General features: G+C 45.6%; 2 protein-coding genes and 1 long non-coding RNA gene across 13 annotated transcripts; 2 read left to right on the top strand and 1 right to left on the bottom strand.

The window, feature by feature from the left end:
• Positions 1-638: 638 nt before the first annotated feature.
• On the bottom strand, positions 639-9566 carry DPCD (deleted in primary ciliary dyskinesia homolog (mouse)). 5 transcript variants are annotated; one of them, XM_081864026.1, is made up of 6 exons: positions 9438-9550; positions 8078-8158; positions 6691-6815; positions 5596-5729; positions 1634-1736; positions 639-793 (listed from the first exon to the last, which is right to left on the bottom strand). In XM_081864026.1, exons 1-6 carry the CDS (start codon positions 9526-9528, stop codon positions 689-691), a joined length of 639 nt encoding a protein of 212 aa, XP_081720152.1. In that variant the 5' UTR covers positions 9529-9550; the 3' UTR covers positions 639-688. The 5 variants fall into 5 exon arrangements, with proteins under 5 accessions (XP_081720152.1, XP_081720153.1, XP_081720155.1 ...); XM_081864027.1 differs by lacking the exon at positions 9438-9550 and adding an exon at positions 9034-9170; XM_081864029.1 differs by lacking the exon at positions 9438-9550 and adding an exon at positions 8727-8866.
• On the top strand, positions 1743-4145 carry LOC309342992. The gene is made up of 2 exons (XR_014157055.1): positions 1743-2285; positions 2354-4145. It is a non-coding gene; the product is annotated as an uncharacterized lncRNA (long non-coding RNA).
• POLL (DNA polymerase lambda) lies at positions 9166-21499 on the top strand. 7 transcript variants are annotated; one of them, XM_081863993.1, is made up of 10 exons: positions 9185-9245; positions 10134-10331; positions 11210-11364; positions 11663-11960; positions 12155-12326; positions 13921-14229; positions 15281-15454; positions 15633-15761; positions 17938-18106; positions 19395-21499. In XM_081863993.1, exons 2-10 carry the CDS (start codon positions 10273-10275, stop codon positions 19757-19759), a joined length of 1830 nt encoding a protein of 609 aa, XP_081720119.1. In that variant the 5' UTR covers positions 9185-9245; positions 10134-10272; the 3' UTR covers positions 19760-21499. The 7 variants fall into 7 exon arrangements, with proteins under 7 accessions (XP_081720122.1, XP_081720121.1, XP_081720119.1 ...); XM_081863999.1 differs by lacking the exon at positions 9185-9245 and having other exon boundaries at positions 9677-10331; positions 19395-19520; positions 20468-21499; XM_081863998.1 differs by lacking the exon at positions 9185-9245 and having other exon boundaries at positions 9677-10331; positions 19395-19520; positions 20459-21499.
• Positions 21500-21745: the final 246 nt, after the last annotated feature.

Genomic DNA, 21745 nt, shown 5'->3' with positions numbered 1-21745 from the left:
TTGAAGACAAAGACACAAGTTTTTAGAACCTTTAAAGTAATTCATAGTGCTATAGAGGATGCATATACCATATTGGCCTGAATATAAGCCTCACTTTTTTTCCAAATTCCAACTGTGAAAAGTAAAAGCGTGGCTTATATCCACGACCTTAGGTATGCAGCCAGGAGCGTGAGGCAAACAGCGCCAGGAGCGCGGCATAGCGGTGCCCGCCCCATATGTAGTCCCCCAAGGCTGGGACGGGAGAGAGAGAGAGAGAGAGGAGGGGGATAAGCCGTCGGCAACGCAGCACGGCTCTCCCCCCCACCCAGCCAGGAGCAGTGAGGAATGGAGCAGCTGATATTTGGGTATTTTTTCTTTTTTTCTTTCCCCCCTCCAATTTTAATGGTGCGGCTTATATTCGGGCCAATATGGGAGCTTTGGCTCCCTGGAGAATTGTAATTAGCACACATACAAAGACGTCAACTCCTAAGAGATTGGTGCTTCTCACCTGTGCTGGAAACCAGCAGGCTGATGGGGAGCTCTAAAAGTCTTGCGAGAAAGCTCTTCCAGGATCTACAAACTCAGGTAACTTAAGTCCTTCCCCAAAAAGTTTGTCTCCAATCATCTCCTTTATTTTTATTTATTTATCTCCTTTATTTATTAAATAAAAGTAGTAAAATATATACAGATGAGATTCTGCAACTGCTGGCTACTGTGTCTTGCATTCCCCATCTCCATTATTAGCTGCCTTGATCTTCTTTAGCTCCTTTTGCAGCTCCTCCTCCGCAGCCAGAATCTCTGCTGGCTTCAGGTACTGTGAAAACGAAAAATAAGCCACGTATATCTCTAGCACAAACAGAGCTAAAACAAAACAAATTCCTTCCAGTAGCACCTTAAAGACCAACTAAGTCAGTTCTTGGTATGAGCTTTCGTGTGCATGCACACTTCTTCAGATACACGAAAGCTATGCATGCACATTTCGTGCATGCACACGAAAGCTCATACCAAGAACTGACTTAGTTGGTCTTTAAGGTGCTACTGGAAGGAATTTGTTTTGTTTTGACTATGGCAGACCAACACGGCTACCTATCTGTAACACAAACAGAGCTGTTACACAGTGTCAAGCTTGCAAGCCCTTGGAAATTCTCACACTTGCGAAGTCTTTGCAGTCACCCCAAAATTCAATAACACTGAGCATAAGAATTTACAGAGGAAATACAGCATAAAACTGTATCTCAAATGCATCTAATTTAATGCATGTTATCTCATATTGGAACTTAACCCTGGTTAGACTACTGGACTGTACAGTCTCCCCTGGCAAACTATGCACTTAACTTTGCTGGCTATTTCATATATGCAAGCAGTTTTGAATATCTGCACTAAACATTACAGCCATAAGAAAAAGATGGTTACTCATGGGAGAGGTGTAAATCCTATGGCATTCTAAACTCTGAAGCAGAAACAGAAATAGTAATTAGGATTTTTCCTACTAAGCCTCAAGAGACTTATTAGCTCCTAATTTTGTAATTTTCCATTGTACTTAAGGGCCTATTTTTCTGTTTGTTTCCCCAGTTTTCAGAGAGGTGGTGATGCCAAAAGGAAGGCCAGGAAATGTTCTGAGTTACAGTGACAAATTAGTCTTATAGGTACCTACCGTGATTATTAATGTGTTGTTGGCATGAGTGAAGCTCAGAGCAGTACTATCCAAGGGCAGTTGGAATCTGTCTAAGTCAGGAACAGAGAATTTCTTGTAATATCTGAAGATAAGCATGAGAGAGAATGTGAGGGTAAGACCATTTTTTGCTGTTACTTTTGTCATCTTTGGAATGCTAGTTCAATAAGATGTAATCCTATACATAAAACCTAATCTACAAGTTAGAGAAACAGAAATGCATTCATACTTCTATTTTGACCAGAAACAGTTTCAATATTTAACATTGATCACTCAATTTGAAAAGCACACATTTTGATTGATTCTGAAGATGTCCCTGGTTGCTGGGACTATAGTGTTTTTTAATGCAAGTACATATAAATTGCAATGGCAAGCACCATTTTAAGATATCCCACCTGCTATGAGAGAGGAGGGATTCCACAGATGATATCTACTACAACACAGCATCATTCAAAAATGAAGTGTGCTTGTTTTCCCCTTAGATTTATTTTCTCATGTGCACTTTTAGGCTGCAAACTATCTCCCTGATTTGCTGTGCAGGTCTCCCTCTGCCCAGTCCCAAACAGCTCCAGCAGCTCCACTCCTCCAGTGTGCAGCTTCTAGATCATCCTACCAAAGGTGTGAGCAGGAAGGGGTACAGCTTGCAAGATTCCCATTGGCACTAACTCACAGAAAGCCCCCAGATGGAGTGTTCTGGGGCAGAAGGAGCTGAGTCAGGACCACTGCTGTTAGTTGATGGCACTGGTCCAGATATGGGTCCAGTTGCTACACCAACCCCAGACTAGCATAGTGCAGTGTTTGCCACATAGGTTTGCCTGTGTGCCCTGCGTTCCATTCCTGCCAGCGTGAGTGGGTGCAGTGGTGGCTACACCATTCTATCCCACACCCCAGCTAAGGTTAGACTAGCTCTGTTAATGAATTTTATTTTTATTAATAAGTCAATATGAATACAGTGGTACCTCGGTTTTCGAACATAATTCGTTCTGGAAGACCGTTCGACTTCCGAAACATTCGAAAACCCGAGGCGCAAAGGGTGGTCTGCAAATTCAATAGAGAAAATTGAATTTTGATTTCCAAGATACGTTCGAAAATGGAAGCATTTACTTCCGGGTTTTCAGCATTCGAAAACCAAAACGTTCGACTTCCGAGACGTTCAAAAACCAAGGTACCACTGTAACACCAACTGACTTAAGATTTCTTAATCATGTGAAAGCTGTGTTTTCCAAATATGGCTGCAGAGTGCTGGTTAAAGTGGGAGAGAACCATAACTGTTTGAAGGGCTGTTTATTTTCAATTACCTTGAATCTGTACTGGTTCGTACACCTTTGTTCTGCCAAGTATCTGGTGGATCTAAACAGTCTGTCTTCTACCCAGCTATGACTTAACAAAACTGAGTGAACATTATTCTTATCTCCCCCCTACCCCACCCTCTGCACTACTACCATTTAGCCCCTTTGTTACTCTTCCCTTGTGAAATTCCCTCCATCGCATGGACATGTTTCTGGTGCCCCAAACTGAATGGGAGAATTTATTCCCTGGTGTCAGGCCCATAAGCAATCCTTCTCCATTAAGCCCGTTCTGCTTAGAGGTCGACTGCTTGAACTACTGCTGCACAAAACATGAACCCTTTATTTTCCAAGCCTTAGCGAAAACGCATACAAAGGACAACCAGCCTTGGATGCTTTGCCTGCTAGTAAGGAATGTTACCGCAGGGCTTGGAGCCTTCTGCGTAAATTTGGGAAAGGTGGCAGACATGGATAATAATAGGGGTGTCAAAGGTTAAACTGCAAAGATTAGTTGAACACAAAGACATGTTAAGGAAGTGTTAACTTCTTACTGATTGAGACAATAAAAAGCAGGTCCCAGAAAAAGCCCAGTGTTTCAAAGAGCCTAAGGAGCCTGCACTGGGAACACCAACTTTGCCCCCCAGCCTTCCCCAGGACTGAAGTAGTGGGAAAAATAATACCTGGTATGGTCTCCAACTAAAATCTGTGAGAGATCAAAGGAAAACAGATCTGCTGCTTTGCCCCCTTCTAGTGTAATGTTAACTGCTACCTTGCCCTGCAATAATTGAATCTGCTGTGGCTGAAGAGGCTTTGCCTGTTTGTTTGGAAAGTTTGCTTTAATGGATTTGTTTTACAGCAAGAGGGCTAGAGCAAATCCCACTTGAGCAGCCTTTTGCTGTGGCTAGAGGGGCCAACAATGAATGAGTTGGAACGGATGGCAATATTTTCTTTTTTAAGGTCCCTCGGGGCAGCTGTGTGTTCTGGCAGGGCTCCTGTGCTGTCAACAGCTGCATAGTCAATGTTCAATAGGTTTAGTTTTCTCCCTCAGTGCATCTCCCTGCGTGGAGATTTCATCTGTTTAACTTCTGCCTGCCATGCAGCTGTTGGAGGCATAAAGATATCCCTAACTGTAGTCTCTTTGGACTCCTAAGTGCAGGCATGGACTTGTTTACCCAGCCACAAGAATTGACACGGTTTTTAGGAGTTTATATCTAGCCTAAACAAAAGCCTGATTTTTGTAAAAGCACTAAGAGTACAACAATTGTAAAGAAGATCAAACACACACAGCATCTCTGCTCTCTAAATAATATACCACTAGCAATAACGGCAGGAAACCTGAATTCAGATTATTTTATCCCCACCACCACTATTCACCATATTAGCAGCCATCTGTAGTCCCAGAAGCTTTTTGAAAAAGGACTTCACCGGCATTCTGAGTAGCAGGGGTGGGGACTGCAGCTGGGCAGGCCTTGCTGGAAAGGGAGTTCCATAAGGGAGGTGCTACAAAAGAGAGCAAGCCCTCTCCTGTAAATCTTAAAGTACAGAGAGGCTTACAGAGCAGGAGACACTCTGCTCCTTTTTGTTCTTGAACTTTTAAGTTCAAGATGTGGATGCCAACCCAACACTTTTGCCTTTCACAATACATGTCTTGCTTGTTGAAGAGGAGATCCTGGGGATTTGATCCTGCACACAGTTAAGAGCAGTTCACTCCAGGTATATCTAATGTACCTAGATGTACCTCATCTTTCCCTTCTCGCAGTTCTGAAAACCAAAATTATCTCCCTTCTTCTCCTCTTCTGTACAGGCCTGCTAACCAGTAGCCCACAAGCAAAACATGAATGAAACGGCTCTCTACTGTTGGTATTCAGAGATGCTATGCTTTTGGACATAGAGATACCATTTAACTATCATATCTAGTAGCCAATGATAGGTAAATCCCCTATCAATTTGTCATGTTTCCTTTAAAGCCATCAAAGCCAGTGACCATCTGCCCATTCTGTTTTAAGAGTTATATGTGTGAATAAGTCCCCTCTTTTATTGGTTGACCCTGAATACCTGTGTTATGAGATGCACCATGCGTTTCTGCAGAAAGTCGAGGCTAGTCAAGGGCTGCTCAAATCACGAAGTACTTAAGCATCTCCATACCTATCAAGAGGAGGCCATTGAGCAGCAAGAACTTGATCTTGCACCTGCCAATTGCAGTCAGATAGCAAAGATGCTAAGTGGAAGGCCTACAGGGTCAATGTAGCCTGGCCTTCATTGTGAAGTGTTCGACAAGTCTTAACCATATCCATGGCCCTTTACTGTCACTGATTAATAGTATTCTATGCCCTCAGAAGAACTTTAACTTAAAAACATAACTGGTCAAAGAGAGCAAAGCAGCTCTTTGCCAACAGCACCACCTCTAGGTAATTGTCAGGGATTGCACAAAAATAGGTTAGAGAACGGAAGGGAAAATCAATGTTTTCCCCCCGACTTCTTCATCAAAAATTGGGATTGAGAAATGCATTTGCTTCTGTTTGTAATGCTATTGTCAGGCAGGAAGAGGAGAAGTGATGAAACTTTGCAATAAGTTTCCTCCATATCCTGGGCTTTATCAAAATCTGCAGCCCCCCACTCAGCTTCACCCCACCTCAGGGGAACCTTGTGCTTACTGACTTCTTATTTGTTGTACGGACCACACAGCAGCGCTCATCCTTCTCCACTGAAACACGATAGACATCTTTAGGATAGGGCAAGTTCCGGATCCGCCACTGGAAGCTGTTCTTGGTGTCTTTGCGCATAAAGATAGGCTAGAGAAAAGGCACATTTCAGTTATCCTGGCATCACTCAAATGGAATAGATAGCAGTGGGGAGTTTTTGGCTTTGCACATTCAGGTGCTTGGTCTAGTTATGTGGACCCACATAGCAGTACTGAGGATGGAGTCTCTTTGAGGTCACCCCCCCATCCTCGCTTATAGTTCTTCAAATGTATCAGGAATTATATAAGTTTATAAGTCATTTATATAATTTCCAAGCAGTCAGAGGCTTCTTAAGGATACACAAATGAAACTGATGTGACGGAATGGGGAGGAAGAAAGCTGTATTAGATTTAAGCCAGAAGGAAAGGAAACTAACTAACTAACAAAGGCCTCATAGATGAGGAACAATGTGGTCTCTGGTAGAGGTATCATGAGCCTGTTCCACAAGGAACATTGGTTACCTGCTGGTGGTGAGATCATGAATCTCCCTTGGTCATTCTATGGAGAGAGCTATTTATCTTAAGGAAGGGCCATAGCATAGTGGGACAGCACATGCCTTGCATGCAGAAAGTTTTAGGATCTGGCACCTTTGGTTAAATTATTTTAAACAGTAGCACTTGGAAACATTCCTAATTCAGTAAGTAGCTGCTGCCAGTCAGGTAATATTGATGGACCATTAGTCTGACTTGGTGTGAGACAGCTTTACAAGTTTATACCAGCACTAATGTCATAGGCATATGTTCTCCAGTGAGTCATGAAGTAAAGTCACCTAACAGAGTACTACGTAAGGTTTCTCAACCCGGATACATCCCCAAGGAAACAGAAACCATGCATTACCTCTTTCTCAGTTCCAAAGCTAAGATGAGCTACATTATGTTACTTTGCAATGGAAGCATTACTACTCATCTTAAGAAGCCAAACTGTAGTCTCAGAATTCAAAACAGGTATCCTAAGAAAATTAGACCCGTAGCAATTTCAGAGGTGACTGTGATGTAGAAAGGAACTTACTTACATTAGTACTGCTCTCCTTAATGAGCTCACGATCCAGAGGTCCTGATGCGAGCAAGTTTGGCTCTCCTACCTCAACCTGCCAAGCGCCACAAGCACCCAAAGCATTCTTCTCTCTCCATTTCCTCACTGCAAAGAAAAAGAAACTGCTTTTTCAGGGAAACATCCTCAGTAAATTTGCATTTGAGGATGGGATTCTCTTGACACTACAAGGAGTAACTTCAGATGTTGCATGACTAAGAATTTTGATATAGGAGTAAGACATGATTAACAAGAAACTGCACTAGGCATGGTGTAGGTTTTCTGTAAAAAATTGAAATAAGAAAATTTCCCAATGCTGAAAACCAATTGAAGCTGATTTAACAATGGTGGGTTATTTATACTTTAAGTTTTAATTTATCCTCAGTTATGCCCCGCATGCTGAAAGGGGCAGCAAAGCCATGCAGAGTTCCCCACCCATGAGATCCACATGGGTATGGGGAACCACATAACTTGAGGCTGGGGCTATCATGCTCAGAGTTTCAACTCCTATAGGAGTGGCCTTACCCAGCTCAGATGTTCACACTCAATATGCAGATGTTGGGAGATGTGTGATCATGAGGCCTCAGGGGCAAGGTCAAAACAATGAGGCCTTCAGCTTTCATGGAAATATACTCACAGAGTCTTTTCTGGCTCAGACATACATGCTTAATGCATGCTATTGCTGAAATTTTATGGAATAATGCAGTTTTAGAAACAAACAAATGTCCAAGGATAAATGTAGTATTGGGAAAATTTCCTACTTGCATCACTGCTAATATGTACCGTAACATGCAAGCTCATTCTAGAAGAGTATTCTTTCCCGTGGTCCTGTCAAGTATGAATTTGCTTCCTAACTCAAAGTACAGTGGTACCTTGGGTTACAGACGCTTCAGGTTACAGACACTTCAAGTTACAGACTCCGCTAACCCAGAAATAGTACCTCAGGTTAAGAACTTTGCTGCAGGATGAGAACAGAAATTGCGCTGCGGTGGTGCGGCGGCAGCGGGAGGCCCCATTAGCTAAAGTGTACAGGTTAAGAACAGTTTCAGGTTAAGAATGGACCTCCAGAACGAATTAAGTTCTTAACCCGAGGTACCACTGTACAATTCTATTCTACTTCTCCTATGTTGGAAATAATTACCAAAGTGAGTGGGAGGATGAAATTAATGAGTCACAAGTGGCCTAATTCGAAGCTGCACTAGGCATTTTTGACTGGGAACTTCCCTTTGCTATGATCAACATGAAACCTGTGTTATGTGCAGCAACTGTCAGATGCAAGCTCCTACTTCTCATCAACCTGTACTATGAATAGGCCAAGCCCCTGTTATGACCAATTTTAAACTCCTAATAAAGAAAGGAAGCTTGCTTACAAAGCAGCTGGTTTGTCTTCAGGTCATATTCCTCTGCCATCTCCTTCCCATTGTCAAACAAGTAATGGATTTTTCGCATACCTAAGGAGAGCAGAGGTGAGTGAATCCACAGAAATGATGTAGAGAAAAGTCCCACCCACTGACACACTCCCTGACCCTGTTTTCTGCTACCCCAAGACTTTGCTAGAGAAGCCAAAAGTCTAGACCACAGCATCTGTGGCATTCACAGGCTGCCACCCTAAATCATACAGCTTGATCTTATGGGACAGCGGACAGAGATTTCAATGGGACTGACCCAAGCGTAAATGACTAAGGCCCAACCCTTTGCAAATTTACTCTTAGTTAAGTTCAGTTTTAATTGTTATTTTAAGAGATTTATACCCCCACCCTTCGACAAGTTCCCAGGGCACCTCACTGGGGCTGCTTCCCAGGGCACCTCACTGGGACGAGCACCTCACTGGGGCTGCTTCCCAGGTAAGCACAAGCAGGGGCTGCCGCCTCAGGCGAGCCCTTGGGCTGTACGTACTAAAGCAGCCTTAATGCGAAGGTGACAGCCCAACTCACACTCGCCTGGAAACAAGCCCAAGCTGAACACAGTAGGATTCACTTCTGAGTAAATATGCATTGGATCGCTCCTAGACCCCTTTACCTTGGAAGCAAGTCCCACTGGAACCAATGAGTCTTATTTCGGAGAAGACATGGGACAGTAGTGTTGTAACCAAATTTATTGTGGCACAGGCTTTCGTGGACCGCAGTCAGCAGTCCTAAGCCCTGCACTGCATACACCCCACTGACCCCGGGGCTCTACTTTCCCCGCTTCCTCGTACTCGCCCCTGTCCACCCCCGTCCCTCGCCGGTGCTCGTCCGCAGCCCGTCAGGATCCGGGCCTCGCCGCTCCCCGCTCCCTCCGAGCTCTCCGGAGGAAGGTCTGCCGAGGACGCCCCGCTCCCATTTACCGTCCCCGAGCAGGGCGGTCTTCCGCGCCGCGCGCAACTGCTCCAGCCAACTCGGCCCGGCCATGATGCCGCCGGACGCATTGCCAGGGCAACCGCTCTACACTTCCGGCCTCTCCTGACCGGACACGGAAGAAAACGCCGCGCGGGGGCAAGTTTTGCTGCTTCTCCCCCTCGCCCTCCCCCAGTCCTCTTTCGCGCCCGCAACTCCCCGGGTAAGTGAAATAAAACGCGAAATAGCTCCCCGCCCCCACCGCGCGCGCTCTCCTTCCTCCGCCCGAGGGGCGTTTCTAGGCCTCTCCGCGCGTCTCCTTAGCCCCGCCTCCCTCCCTCCTTAGTGGGCCTCATCCTACCCGAGGGGAGATCAGAAGAGAGCGAGAGCACAGGTGCAGGAAGAGTCGGCGCACCTGCATGCCTGCGGGCGCGAAGCCTTGCTGCCACGTGGAGAGGGGCCTGGGGCGGTGTTGGACTCCATCTCCCATCAGCCCCATCTCCCATCCTGCTTGGCTGGGGTGATGGGATTCGTAGTCCAGCAGGTTCTGTTTACCTCTCTGAGGCGACGGCAATATTGGCCTGCTTGGCCGGGCTGATGGGATTCGTAGTCCAGCAGGCTATGTTTACCTCTCCCCTGTTCTCCTTTATGGTCTCGCATTGTCTCATCTTGCTCTCCTCACATCTGTCCGGCACTCCACTCTGGAAGTGAGACACCTACTTCCTGTCTCTTCTTGCATTCTGCACAAGCTCCACGTCCCTTGCCTCCGCTCTCTGTAGCCCTGTTACAACGAACATCCTGTTAGGTTTCTGCTTGTGACGTTGGCTCCTCCAGCTCTACCACTTTCAGCCATCCTAAAGTCTCCTGCTCCCTCAAAATACTCTACCCTTTCTCCCCTTATGCTTGAAACTGTCTCCCAGAATACTTGTGTGGTGTTTCCTAATTTTTCAAATTCCTCCTCAAATCCTATTTTTTCTGTGAGGCCCTTGGCTCAGCTCCCTAGTTCCTATGCCTTGCTGCAACTAAGGCTGTAACTGAGCCTAAGCACATGCAACTCAAACAATTGTGTGTTTCCCCCCTGTTTATCCTTGCCTCCACTTTTATTTCTCAGGGCTCCAACAGGGCCACCAGGATTGATGCTCTGTATCCACCACCATTTAGACTCCCTAGTGGCAGCACTGCTGTGGTCACCAGCATCCTGCTCCCTTCACAGGCTTGCCTGTGAGCTTGCCTGAGACCCCAGTGATGTAATGGATGAATTGCTGAGTAGTCACTCTACTCCCAGCCCATTGCAGCAGCACCGCAACAGGTGAGCCAGGAGGAGGCTGATAATTTCTCTACCACCTCCCTGCGTGCTGTCATGGACCTTCTCAGAGATGGTCACAGCTCTGAAATGGGCCAGGAACTGAGTGGTTGCTTGGGACCTTGCCTGTTATAGTGCCACTGTGGAGAAGTGTGAGGGGAGTCTGGTGGCTGCAGGAACATCACCACTAGAGGGCCCAAGGGGCAGCAGATCCTGGAATGTATGTTTTGCTTTGTGCTGGGGGCTCCACTGAAGACAGCCTGCCCTGTACCCCCTTAAAAAAAACAACTGCAGCCAAACTGTTCCCCTGAGTTGAATTTTAAATTGAAAGCTCCCCGGGGCAGGGGCCTGCCCTCATACTCTGTAAAGTACCATGCACATTGAGGATGCTATATAAATAAAAGGTGGTGTCTGTGGAGCTAGTGTGTATTCAGGAATTCTTGAGGGAGGTGGCCTTATGTTACTGCTATGAAGCACTAAGTCTGTTGGTCTTTGAATGTACCACATTTTGCAAATTGAGGCGAATAAGACCTATTAATGATTTGGTGGGATATCTACCAGGGCCTTTCACCTGTTGCAGAAAAATAAATGGCCAGCTCTAAACACACAACTGAATTAACATAGGGAGTGCCTTTTGCTAGAAGATTCTCTGTCATTAAGGTAGATCACAAGCTAAGGCATGCCCTCTAGAAACTGAAGTTACCCTATTGGCATGTCAAATTCTTGCACCTCATTAATTTCCACCTCTAGCTAAAGTTGCGTATAAGGTTACGTTTCACCTGTTGGCATGGGGCATATGATAGCTTGATTTTCATTTCAGGTTTACAAATACCTTTGTGTTGTTAGTCACTTCAAACTCTTGCAATCTTTACCATCTTCCTCAGTAAGACTGCTTACTTCTGCCTGGGAAGGAGGCATCCATGTTCCATGGAGCCCCAAGGAATTGTCAAAGCTTTCCCCAAACGAAAGAAGATCAGATATGATTCACAGAAGGCAGTGCCTACAAAGGTACTGAAAGAAGAAACCAAGAATGAGCAAGGTGAGTTTTCTGTTTGCTTCCTCAGCCATGTGAAGCTATGAGACAACCTAGCATGCTCTGCTGGAGATTACTATGGCCTAGCTGTTAGTGCAAGTGGTTTACTTTGGGAGAAATCACTTAAACCTGGAGGGTTCCAATCAAATGGAGGCATTGAGTTTTGAAGTCTTATCTGTGTGATACAAGAGATCTGGTCTTCTCCATACTAGTTATGGCTTCAGGCTGTCAGACTCCCATCACTCAGATAAGACATGAAGCCCACTCTTGCTTTGCTGAGTCTTTTCTCTCTGGCTTTCATTAGCAGCGTGGTTGGAGCCAATCACTGCCTATGTGCTGCAAGCAGGAATTGGCCAGGCCAGGGCTGAGATCTTCCGCAAGCAGATCGTCCAGAATGGGGGAATTGTCTGCAGCCAGCTTTCCCCAGATGTGACACATGTTATAGTGGATGAAGGCATGGACTGTGACCGAGCTTTCCGGCTTCTCAAACTAGCCAAGTTACCCCAGGGATTGCAACTGGTGAAGGCATCCTGGCTGAGTTCCTGTATTGCAGCACAGCAGATCTTGAAGACTACTGGCTATAGCCTCTTCATCCCGGAGAAGTAGGTGCCTTTCTTACTTAAGCATGTGGTGGCAAGTTTTATGTGGAAATCCATTTCTTATTTTGGGAATGGACACAGAGGAAAGAGAATTGAATTCCTCATTTCTTTTCAATTTTCTCACACTCTTGTTATGGATAGAATGGCTGCCTTCAGAAGCAGTGATTGCACCTTGCTGTACGTTTGATTCTTGGCAGGTATCTGGATGTGTCAGACACTTCAAAGCAGCAATCACAACTTCTGGATGAAGTGATGGTCCAGCCTCAAATGGAGAGTGCAGTCCTGGCACTGAAGGATGAATCTCAGGCAGATGTTTCCAGCGCTCCCTGTAGTGCAGCAAATTCCTCAGGGCAGCAAGAAGTTAAAGGGGTGAGCCCACTTAGCAGATTCCCATTTTTGTGCTTTTGAGCATTTTTGTAGGCTATGCCAGGGTTTTTATTGGGGAAGAGCTGTAGCTCAGTGACAGAGCATTTGCCTTGCATACAGAATATCCCAGGTTCAATCCCCAGTGTGTCCAGGTAAGGCAGGGGGAAAGCCCTGTCTGAAATCTTAGAGAACTGCTGTCACTGTGGACATGATTGACACCCCTTTGTTCCAAAGATGAAAAGGTGTCATTCTCCTCTTAGAGTTAGGGAACAATATTGTAATTGGAACGAGGTGTGTGTGTTGACAACAGATTAAGCGGGTGGAGTCTATAGATGATACAACCATTTTTTTCTCTTCTGAAAGGAGTGAATTTGCCTCTATTAAACAAATGCTGGGCTGTCATTGTAGAAGCTGGGCACCTAACATGTGCTTCCTTTGGTTACTCTAAGTATGTTTTTCTAGCAAGCTTCACTTCAGAACACCTAAAAGTTACAAAAATAGGAAAATGTAGAAGGAGCTTTTGGTAGATTGTTTCTGCATTGGAATGTATGTGTGTTATTCTGCTGCCGTCTTTGTTTGGCAATGCCTTGAGGTTCATTTATGCCAAGTCTCCTCTTCATTCAGAGAATCTGGCAAAAATATACACTGTTGTAAAAGCTCTATATGTCCAGTTGCCTTGAATTTTAATCTTTCTCAACTCTGAAGCAATATTAAAATAAGCTAGTAAAATACTAGTTACAAAGTGTTAGCACCCTAAAGTCAGAACATAAAAAGATCATATTGACTACAATGTGCTCCTTATAGCATCTTGACCACGAGGTGTAATGAATCTAAGTTATTGTTCAGCTTCTGAAGTATTACTGTATTTTTTGCTCTATAAGACGCACCAGACCACAAGACGCACCTAGTTTTTGGAGGAGGAAAACAAGAAAAAAAATATTCTGAATCTCAGAAGCCAGAACAGCAAGAGGGATCAGTGTGCAGTGAAAGCAGCAATCCCTCTTGCTGTTCTGGCTTCTGGGATAGCTGCGCAGCCTGCATTCGCTCCATAAGACGCACACACATTTCTCCTTACTTTTTAGGAGGGAAAAAGTGAGTCCTATAGAGCAAAAAATACGGTATATCCTTTCTGTTTTCTACTAGTCAATGGAATACCTGGTATGTTCATAATGGGATGTTGCCCCCTAGTGCCTGAAGTAGAGAGCAAAAGGAAATTGTGCCACTAAGGTTGCTGTAACTTGGGACATTTTATTCCTGCTCACTCGTCACCACCACTCCAAAATAAAGCCACTTTCATAAGTTATATGAATCCATAGCATTATGGTCACTGCAGGGACTCTGCCAGCTATGCTTTCTTGTAGATGATCATCATAACTGAGGGGAGGAACATGTTATATGCAACTGTTAGTACAGCTTATGCTTTTTCTTTCTCTCTCTCAACCTATCTAACGATTGTGGTGGGTCTCACAGGGACTACCAATCCCCTTTAATGTTTCAGAGTCTCCCTGCCTTTGGTGCATTATGAGCCAGTGCCTTGTAATTGCTTGCCTAAGTAATGGCTACATTTCACAGCTTCCTCTTCTACCTCTCTCCAAAGACAATCTTGGACAATGAGGGAACTGAAGGGGAAGAGCCTGTTGTCACTCTGGGAGAACTGGAAGCACTGAGGTCAGGCCAAGACCCAAAGACTTTGCCAGGAGATTCTTCTGTGGCGCTTCCCACTAGCAAGTGGGTTTGTGCCCACTCCTCTGCAAGCAAGAAAATTAATCATAACCAGAGCATTACAGAGAAGCTGGAGCAGCTGGCAAAAGCCTACTCTGTCCAAGGGGACAAGTGGAGGTCTCTGGGATACTCAAAAGCCATAAACGCCCTCAAGAGCTACCACAAGCCAATCACCTCTTATCAGGTAACTCAGATAGATCTCTTCTAAAGCAAATCCTTTCTTGTCTTCTCTAAAGCAGCTGCAGCTTAATGTTATTGGGAGCAGCCATTAAGTTTATGGAGCAACTAGCCTCTCTTCTCCTGCCTCACACTTGCAACTCCTGGCTGCACTGCATCCTGTGTGGCTAGCCAGCAGCTTTGTTGCACTGGACAGTTGTAAGGTCCAAATTGCTTGTCTTTTAACTTCCCTGGGCTTGGCAGCATCATTCCATTTCTACTTGGGCCATTGTATAGAGAGATTTCTTAAGTATGAAATTAGCAAAAGCCTACACTATGCTTCTGTACGTTTCTGAGCACAATTCAAAGTGCTGGTGTTGACCTTTAAAGCCCTAAATGGCCTCGGCCCAGTTTACCTGAAGGAGCGTCTCCACCCCCATCGTTCTGCCCGGACGCTGAGGTCCAGCGCCGAGGGCCTTCTGGCAGTTCCCTCATTGCGAGAAGCAAAGCTACAGGGAACCAGGCAGAGGGCCTTCTCGGTAGTGGCGCCCGCCCTGTGGAACGCCCTCCCATCAGATGTCAAAGTGATAAACAACTACCTGACATTCAGAAGACATCTTAAGGCAGCCCTGTTCAGGGAAGTTTTTAATGTGTGATATTTTAGTGTATTTTTGGTTTCTGTGGAAGCCGCCCAGAGTGGCTGGGGAAACCCAGCCAGATGGGCGGGGTACAAATAATAAATTATTATTATTATTATTATTATTATTATTATTATTATTATTATTGTCATTTAAAAGGAATGCAGAGGAAGTCTCTGTCTGCACTGAGAGAAAGACAGAAAAATCTTATAGTTAAAGAGTAAAGGTCAGATTTTATTTGCAAAAAAATCATAGGCTTCTAAATCCCAATTTAGGAAGGTGGATTCTTGGATAGGAGGGTCTGTGTTAGATACCCTCAGGAGTCAAGAACCAATTCCCCCCTGCCCAAGCTGAGGCTAGTCATCTCCAAGCTGGAAACAGGTGATATTTCCAGATTAAATCAGCATTTTAGCCTTTTGTCTGTTTGTGGCTGTTTTTCAGGAAGCCTGCAAAATCCCTGGAATTGGGAAGCAGATGGCAGAAAAGATTGTGGAGATCCTGGAGAGTGGGCATCTTCGAAAGCTGGACCACATCAGTGAGAGTGTGTCCGTGCTGGAAGTATTTTCCAATATCTGGGGAGCAGGAGTCAAGACTGCTCAGATGTGGTACCAGCAGGTAATATTCTCTCCTCTGCTGTCAACAAGTGCTGCAGTTTTGCTTGTATTATGGTATTGTTACAAGGACCCTGTCTGTGAGTTAATTCTTTAGTTTCATTGCTGAAACTGGTATGGAAAAACCTGCTAAAGTGCTAGAGGAGGGAACTTCATACATGTCCCGTGTGTCCTCTGGGCAGGGCTTCCGCACTCTGGATGACATCCGCACTAAAGCTTCCCTCACCAGCCAGCAGGCCATTGGCTTGAAGCACTATGAGGACTTGCTGGAGCGCATGCCACGTGAAGAAGCTGCCCAAATTGAGCAGACGGTGAGTACCCCTGTGAGGACTCTGGGCAGGGCAATGTCAAGGCTTAACAGGTCACATGACACACCTCATCAAATCAGCTCTTGAGGCAGCCACGATTCTGGTAGGTCCCACATAGTTGGACTTCCTGGCAGTTCAAAGGGGAAGGATGATGAGCAAAGCTGCTGCCTGTTTTGCCTTTCCTCTCTCCAGGTTGGCGATTTGGTACATACCAGATTCTGTAAACATGTATAACTGGGATGGGAAGCTTTGGTCCTCCAAATGTGGTTGGACTCTGGCTCCTATCATCCCTGACCATTGGCTGATAGGATTTGGAGACCCAACAACATCTGGTGGACCCCAGGCTCCACATCCCAGCTCTAAAGAGAGCCTAGAAATCTTACCTGTCTATTTATTTTCTACAAACCAGCAATTCTCACCCCTTTTTTTGTAAGCTCCCAACCTGATAGGCCAGTCTTTCTCTTAAAGAACCCTCAGACTGCATCATGGCAGAACAGTGGTGCAATAACACCTTGAAAATCTTTGTGGTCCCCCCCTACCCCCATGGTAGGGAAAGGGAGCTTTCTAACTTTCTGAACAGGTCTCTCTTCCTTTTGTGCCAGGATGGTGCTCATAGAAGCCAATAGGCAGTTCATAAAATGGTTTTTGGGTTGCAAGTTGTCGGCTTATAGGCTGAAGTTACGTGATCCTTTATCACTGCTTCTCCTGTACATTGAAATCACCATGGCAGCACTGGGCAGCATGATACTGTCACTCAGTCACAGTGCCTGCCCCTGAAGAATGCATCGTTGCCAGGTAGGGCATCATTCCTCACACAGGATTAAAGCTCTTTTGGAAGCCCCTGCCCTTGGGAGTGGACCTATTGTGGGTTTGATGGAATTACCCATTTCTTGCCCACCTCAGGGAGTAGACAAGAGAATGAGGGGATTAGCTGCTGTCCGTCTGAGACCCAAGGTGCTGTGTGGGGCTGGCTGCTTTCAAGAAAACTTAATTGAGGATGCAGAGGGACAGATCTGCATTCGAAAAGCCATGAAAGCTGTTCCCAAATGTTGCAGGGCAAAGGTTAATGAGCTTATCCCTCACTAATGAAGGATGATCCTGGAGACTGACAAGGAGCACTCAGACCCTCCCCCCCCCGCCACTGCCCAGCCCCACAACTGCTTCCTTTCCCTCTACCCATGCCACTCTCTATGTTCTGAACCAGCAATCATGTCTTTGTTTAGTAAGGTGGATTATTGGCACCGTGATACCCATAATCCTGAATTCTGAAATCACCTTCAAGCGATGCTTTTAAATAAAGCCATCAGAAGTATGCTGGTGCAGAGAAGCTCTTGGGCGAGGGACTCTTCTTTGGGCACCCACCCACTGGGATGTGATTTCCAGCAGTCTAGGGTTTGACTGCTGCTCCAGCAGGACATTTTGCTCTTCACTGCCAAGAGTTTTCCTTCCATGAAATGGGAAATGGCCCAGTCCTGCAGGAGGAGAGTGCCAGAGTCAGCCAGCCTTACTCCAGCCCAAAATACTGATCCCTTATGAATTTTGGATGTCCTGGTGACTTTAGGACTGGTTCTCCTGCGTCACATATTTTGCTACCACCCTTCTCTGCTAAAAGGTCCCAGGTCCCACTCTTTTCCAACCTGCTTCATTACAGCTTTGGACAGAATGCTTTGTTTATGCAGCAGAGTAACATCCCATAATTTTGAAGGGTTATTTTCACCTATAACCCAAACTACAAATGGGTCACAAGTTAGCTAATCTGCATACGTAACAACTCATGTAATTCAGCATCCTGAAAATTTTAGCATTCATTATCACCACTGTGAGAGTTTGAAGTTTAAATTTGCAAGCATATAGATAATTGAAAGTAAACTCCCAAACCCCAGTCGGGCTCAGTACAATTTTCTGTTGCGAAGGGGCTGGACTCCTTGCCCTCCCTCATGCCCAGCAGAAGCAGAATAAATTTAATGATTTAATGATTCATACAAGCAAAATAATTCAGCTGTCTTGACAAAAGAATTTGAATTATGGTGTATGCTTTGTTTTGTTTTGCTTTTTGTTTTGTTTTGTTTTACCCACACTGCTGGGGGTAATTGAATCACCACAGTGGATGGGAATGGAAAGATACTTGAAATCAGCAACTACACCTCTGCCCGTTCCTCTACACTGTCTTTCACTGCAGGTCAGAGAAGCAGCCCAGTTGATCAATCCTGGGCTGGTGTGTGTTGCGTGTGGCTCGTTCCGGCGGGAAAAGTCCACCTGTGGGGATGTGGATGTGCTGGTGACTCACCCCGATGGGCACTCGCACCAAGGAGTGTTCAGCAAGCTGCTTGATAGCCTCCGGAAAAGTGGTATGAGGGTATCTGTGGGGCTGGAATATGGCAGGGCAGGGCAAGGGGTCACACTGTTGAACCTTTTCACCACTCTGAAATCAGCAGAATGGGAATCCAGAATGTGTATCTGGCTCTGCCATGTTGAGCTCATCTTGGCACTAAAAGTGCCTATATCTGGGACATCTTCGGAAGGAGCCATCTTCTCCCCCCTCCCCCGTGTAGATAGTTGGGCTCCCTGCATGAGGGACTTTCTAAGAAGGGATGCTTTATCGTGCTTCCATAATATAATAACATGGGTGATTCTGTTTCTTGACATACTTCTCTGTACGAATGTCAGAACCTCTTCTCACCTATTCTTATACCGTAAAGATGAGACCCACAACCTAATGAACATAGCAGGTTTGATTAGCTTCTAGCTTACATTTTGGACTCTTTGTTCTTAGTGCCAACATACAACGGCAACGGAGCCTCTATCGCTAGCCAAATTTTGGTGAAAGGCTTTACTCTTGCCGTTCTCCAAGATACTGGTTTAGCTATGTCTCAGATGTTCTTTTAGGAGAGAACATATATTTTGAGAGGCCAGAATGCTGATCATGATCAGGTAGTTCAGGTCTCTTGTATGTTGAACACCGTGAATTGTCCTGGTGATGCACAATCTTGATAAGACCCCTGCAGAATCAGGCCAGTACTTAACAGCGGTCCGCCAGATCCCAGGAGACTCCCTACCAATCATGTTGGTGAGCCAGGAGCCCAGTACTGATGCTAGCAAGCAGGGAGCCCTCCAGCACAGGCTTACCACTGAGTGGGGACAGAAAACAATCCTTACAGGAATCATAGAATTGGGACCCCCCCCCCCCCCGAGTCATCTAGTCCAACCCCTTGCAATGCAAGAATCTCAACTAAAACATCCATGACAGATGGCCACCCAACCTCTGCTTTAAAATCTCCAGGGAAGGAAAGTCCACAACTTCCTGAGGGAGTCTGTTCCACTATCGAACAGCTCTTACCGTCAGAAGGTTCTTCCTGATGTTTAGTCAAAAACTCCTTTCTTGTAACGTGAATCCATTGGTTTAGGTCCTACCCTGCAGAGCAGGGCAAAACAAGCTTGCTCCATCCTCCATGTGACAACCTTTGAGAAGATGGCTGTCACATCTTCTCTCAGCCTTTGCTTTCCAGGCCAAACATACCCAGCTCCTTCAACGGCTCCTCATAAGGCTTGGTTTCCAGATCATCTTGATCGCCGTCCCCTGCACATGTTCCAGGCACTCTGCCAGCCAAACTCCCTGACTTGTGCCTTTCCCCACAGGCTTCCTGACAGACGATTTGGTGAGTCAGGAAGACAATGGAAGCCAGAAGAAATACCTTGGGGTCTGTCGTCTGCCAGGACCAGGCCGGCGCCACCACCGCCTTGACATCATTGTGGTGCCCTACAGTGAGTTTGCCTGCGCCCTGCTCTACTTCACTGGCTCTGCCCACTTCAACCGCTCCATGCGAGCTCTGGCCAAGACCAAGGGCATGAGCCTGTCGGAGCATGCCCTCAGCAGCGGGGTGGTGCGTGGAGCCGGTGGCCTCAAAACAGTGCCTGGCGTGGCCCTCTCTACTCCCACCGAGAGGGATATCTTCATTCACCTGGGGCTGCCTTACCGGGAGCCCCCCGAGAGGGACTGGTGACAGGAAGAGAGCTATTTGAGGATGCTGTCGTGGTGCTTGCATGTGACTCACTTGGGACCTTTTAGCCTGCAGACATGTATGCTTTCCTTGGCAAATTTTTGCTGGTGCTAAAGACAGGAGGACTTGTGTGATTACGGGGAGCTGGTCCTTCTCTGTGCTACTGGGAGGAAAAGCCCAAGGCCCTGAATGGATTCAGTTTTTTAATGGATTGCCATTAGAGAGGCACTAAGGGCAAGTTAACCTACCTCACCAGTCAGTTTTAATTAATGAATGAGAAAATTTGTAAAGCGATTTTGCACATTGAAACTCCCATGTAAAGGCGGAGGAAGAGTGGTAGGGGGAATGAATAGATTTTTAAGAATGGATTTTTAAGAATGAATTTTAAACACACCTTTGCAAAGGTAGCATCCTTTTAAGGCTGCTAGCTTCTCTTATTTGGAAAGGCTGCTTTTCTGCTAAGAGAGGGGAGTTTGTGGTTTGTTTGCCAAGAAATGAAGTGTCATGGATTTCCATCTCGGGATTAATCTCTTCTAGCTGACATTATATTCTCCCTCCAACCCTGCTCCTGGCCTTGGAAAATGTTTTAGAGGTTTTAGAATCTTACCCTTCCCCCAAATGGTGGCACAGGATTGTTTATTTGCATAATTTATGCTAACTGTAGAGCTTGGTATGGTTTCAGGATTTGGAACTTCTTCTTAGTACTTTCAGGAGGTGAATAAAGGAGAGGGAGCTACTGCAAGCCAGTAGGGAAGGGGCAGAGGACGGCATGAAGTGAAACACAGCAGGAGGGTAGCTTTGGCTGGAATAACTTGGAGGTACTTTTCTAGCACTAAGAAGAATCAGGCAGTGAAACAACTTTGGGGTATATGCTTCTCTGAGTACCAAGAAGAGGCTGGATCAACATCTCTCAAGAACGTTTCAGATATAGTTTGCAGTTAAATATCAAACTTCTGTGCCAAGGTAAACATAATTCTGTACTAATTTGTTATTTCTTTGTTAAATTTCTATATTGCCCTTCATCCAGGGATCACAGGGTGTTTACAATATAAAAACACAAAAATACACTCACTGAGGTCTATTTACCCAGAAATGCTGCTGAAACACCCGTACACTACTGAGACTCTTCAAAGCGCTACCTGCACTCTTTCAAACATGTCTTCACAGCCTTAAAGGCTTGAAACTTGTTTTTCCCCCCTTTTAAAAAATGAAGCTGCAGTTCTCAGGGTGCTTTACCACATTCTGCATCTGTATGGCTTGAATAGGAATTAAACAGCAGAATACACTTTGCCTTAGCTGATGAGTCAGAGCTTACTGGAAGTTGCCTAATACCAGATCAGACTATTTCCCCATCTATCGCAATAATGTCTACTCTGACTGGCAGTGGCTTTCCAGGGTCTCAGGCAGGGATATTCCCAGTCTCTTGCTACATGATCCTTTTAAGTAGGAGATGCTAGGAACTGAAGATCTGGGACCATCTGTTTGCAGGACAGGTGCTCTGCCACTGAGTCATGGGCCCTTCCCAGTTCTTGTGTTTGACTAGGTGACCCTTAGGGAAATACACCTTAGTGAGCTGTAGTTATCCCCTTAGCCCCACAGGCTCCTTTGCGCACCTCCATGTTGTACCTCTGCAGTGTATCACTTAGGGATCAGCACAATAAGGTCCCCTTGTGCTCTGTTCTTTTGGAAATGAAGGATTGCTGTGATGGCTGAAAGACAATAAAACCTGTTAACATGTTTTAAGTTCTGTTATGAATTAGATCCTTGGTTGGACTAATGATGCAACAGGGATGGCATTCTAAAGCTGCCTCCATGTTCGCTATAAGTACCACCTGGATGCTGTGTGGTGTTCCCATAGAGGAATTTGAAATTGCTGATGCAGTGAAGAACTTGAGGGGAAAGGGAGAAGGAATTCAACCTACTTAGCAACTAAATTGAAAGGTGGCTTGATCTGGTATGGCACACACCTTTTCCCCAATATAATATTAT

This window comes from Podarcis erhardii (assembly GCF_964252035.2).
Source record: "Podarcis erhardii genome assembly, chromosome: 5".
In the NCBI taxonomy this organism is placed as follows: domain Eukaryota; kingdom Metazoa; phylum Chordata; class Lepidosauria; order Squamata; family Lacertidae; genus Podarcis; species Podarcis erhardii.
This window is presented reverse-complemented; position numbering and strand designations above follow the sequence as displayed.

Bases quoted from the DNA above. Each gene is read 5' to 3' on its own strand.
- POLL (XM_081863993.1), top strand. From the start codon at position 10,273: ATGGATGAATTGCTGAGTAGTCACTCTACTCCCAGCCCATTGCAGCAG. The intron at 15,455-15,632 runs GTAATATTCTCT...TCCTCTGGGCAG, and splicing joins CTCAGATGTGGTACCAGCAG to GGCTTCCGCACTCTGGATGA. The intron at 18,107-19,394 runs GTATGAGGGTAT...CTTTCCCCACAG, and splicing joins TGATAGCCTCCGGAAAAGTG to GCTTCCTGACAGACGATTTG.
- DPCD (XM_081864026.1), bottom strand. From the start codon at position 9,528: ATGGGAGATGGGGCTGATGGGAGATGGAGTCCAACACCGCCCCAGGCC. The intron at 6,816-8,077 runs GTAAGCAAGCTT...TTTTCTTTGCAG, and splicing joins GAAGACAAACCAGCTGCTTT to TGAGGAAATGGAGAGAGAAG. The intron at 794-1,633 runs GTAGGTACCTAT...TCGTTTTCACAG, and splicing joins ACAACACATTAATAATCACG to TACCTGAAGCCAGCAGAGAT.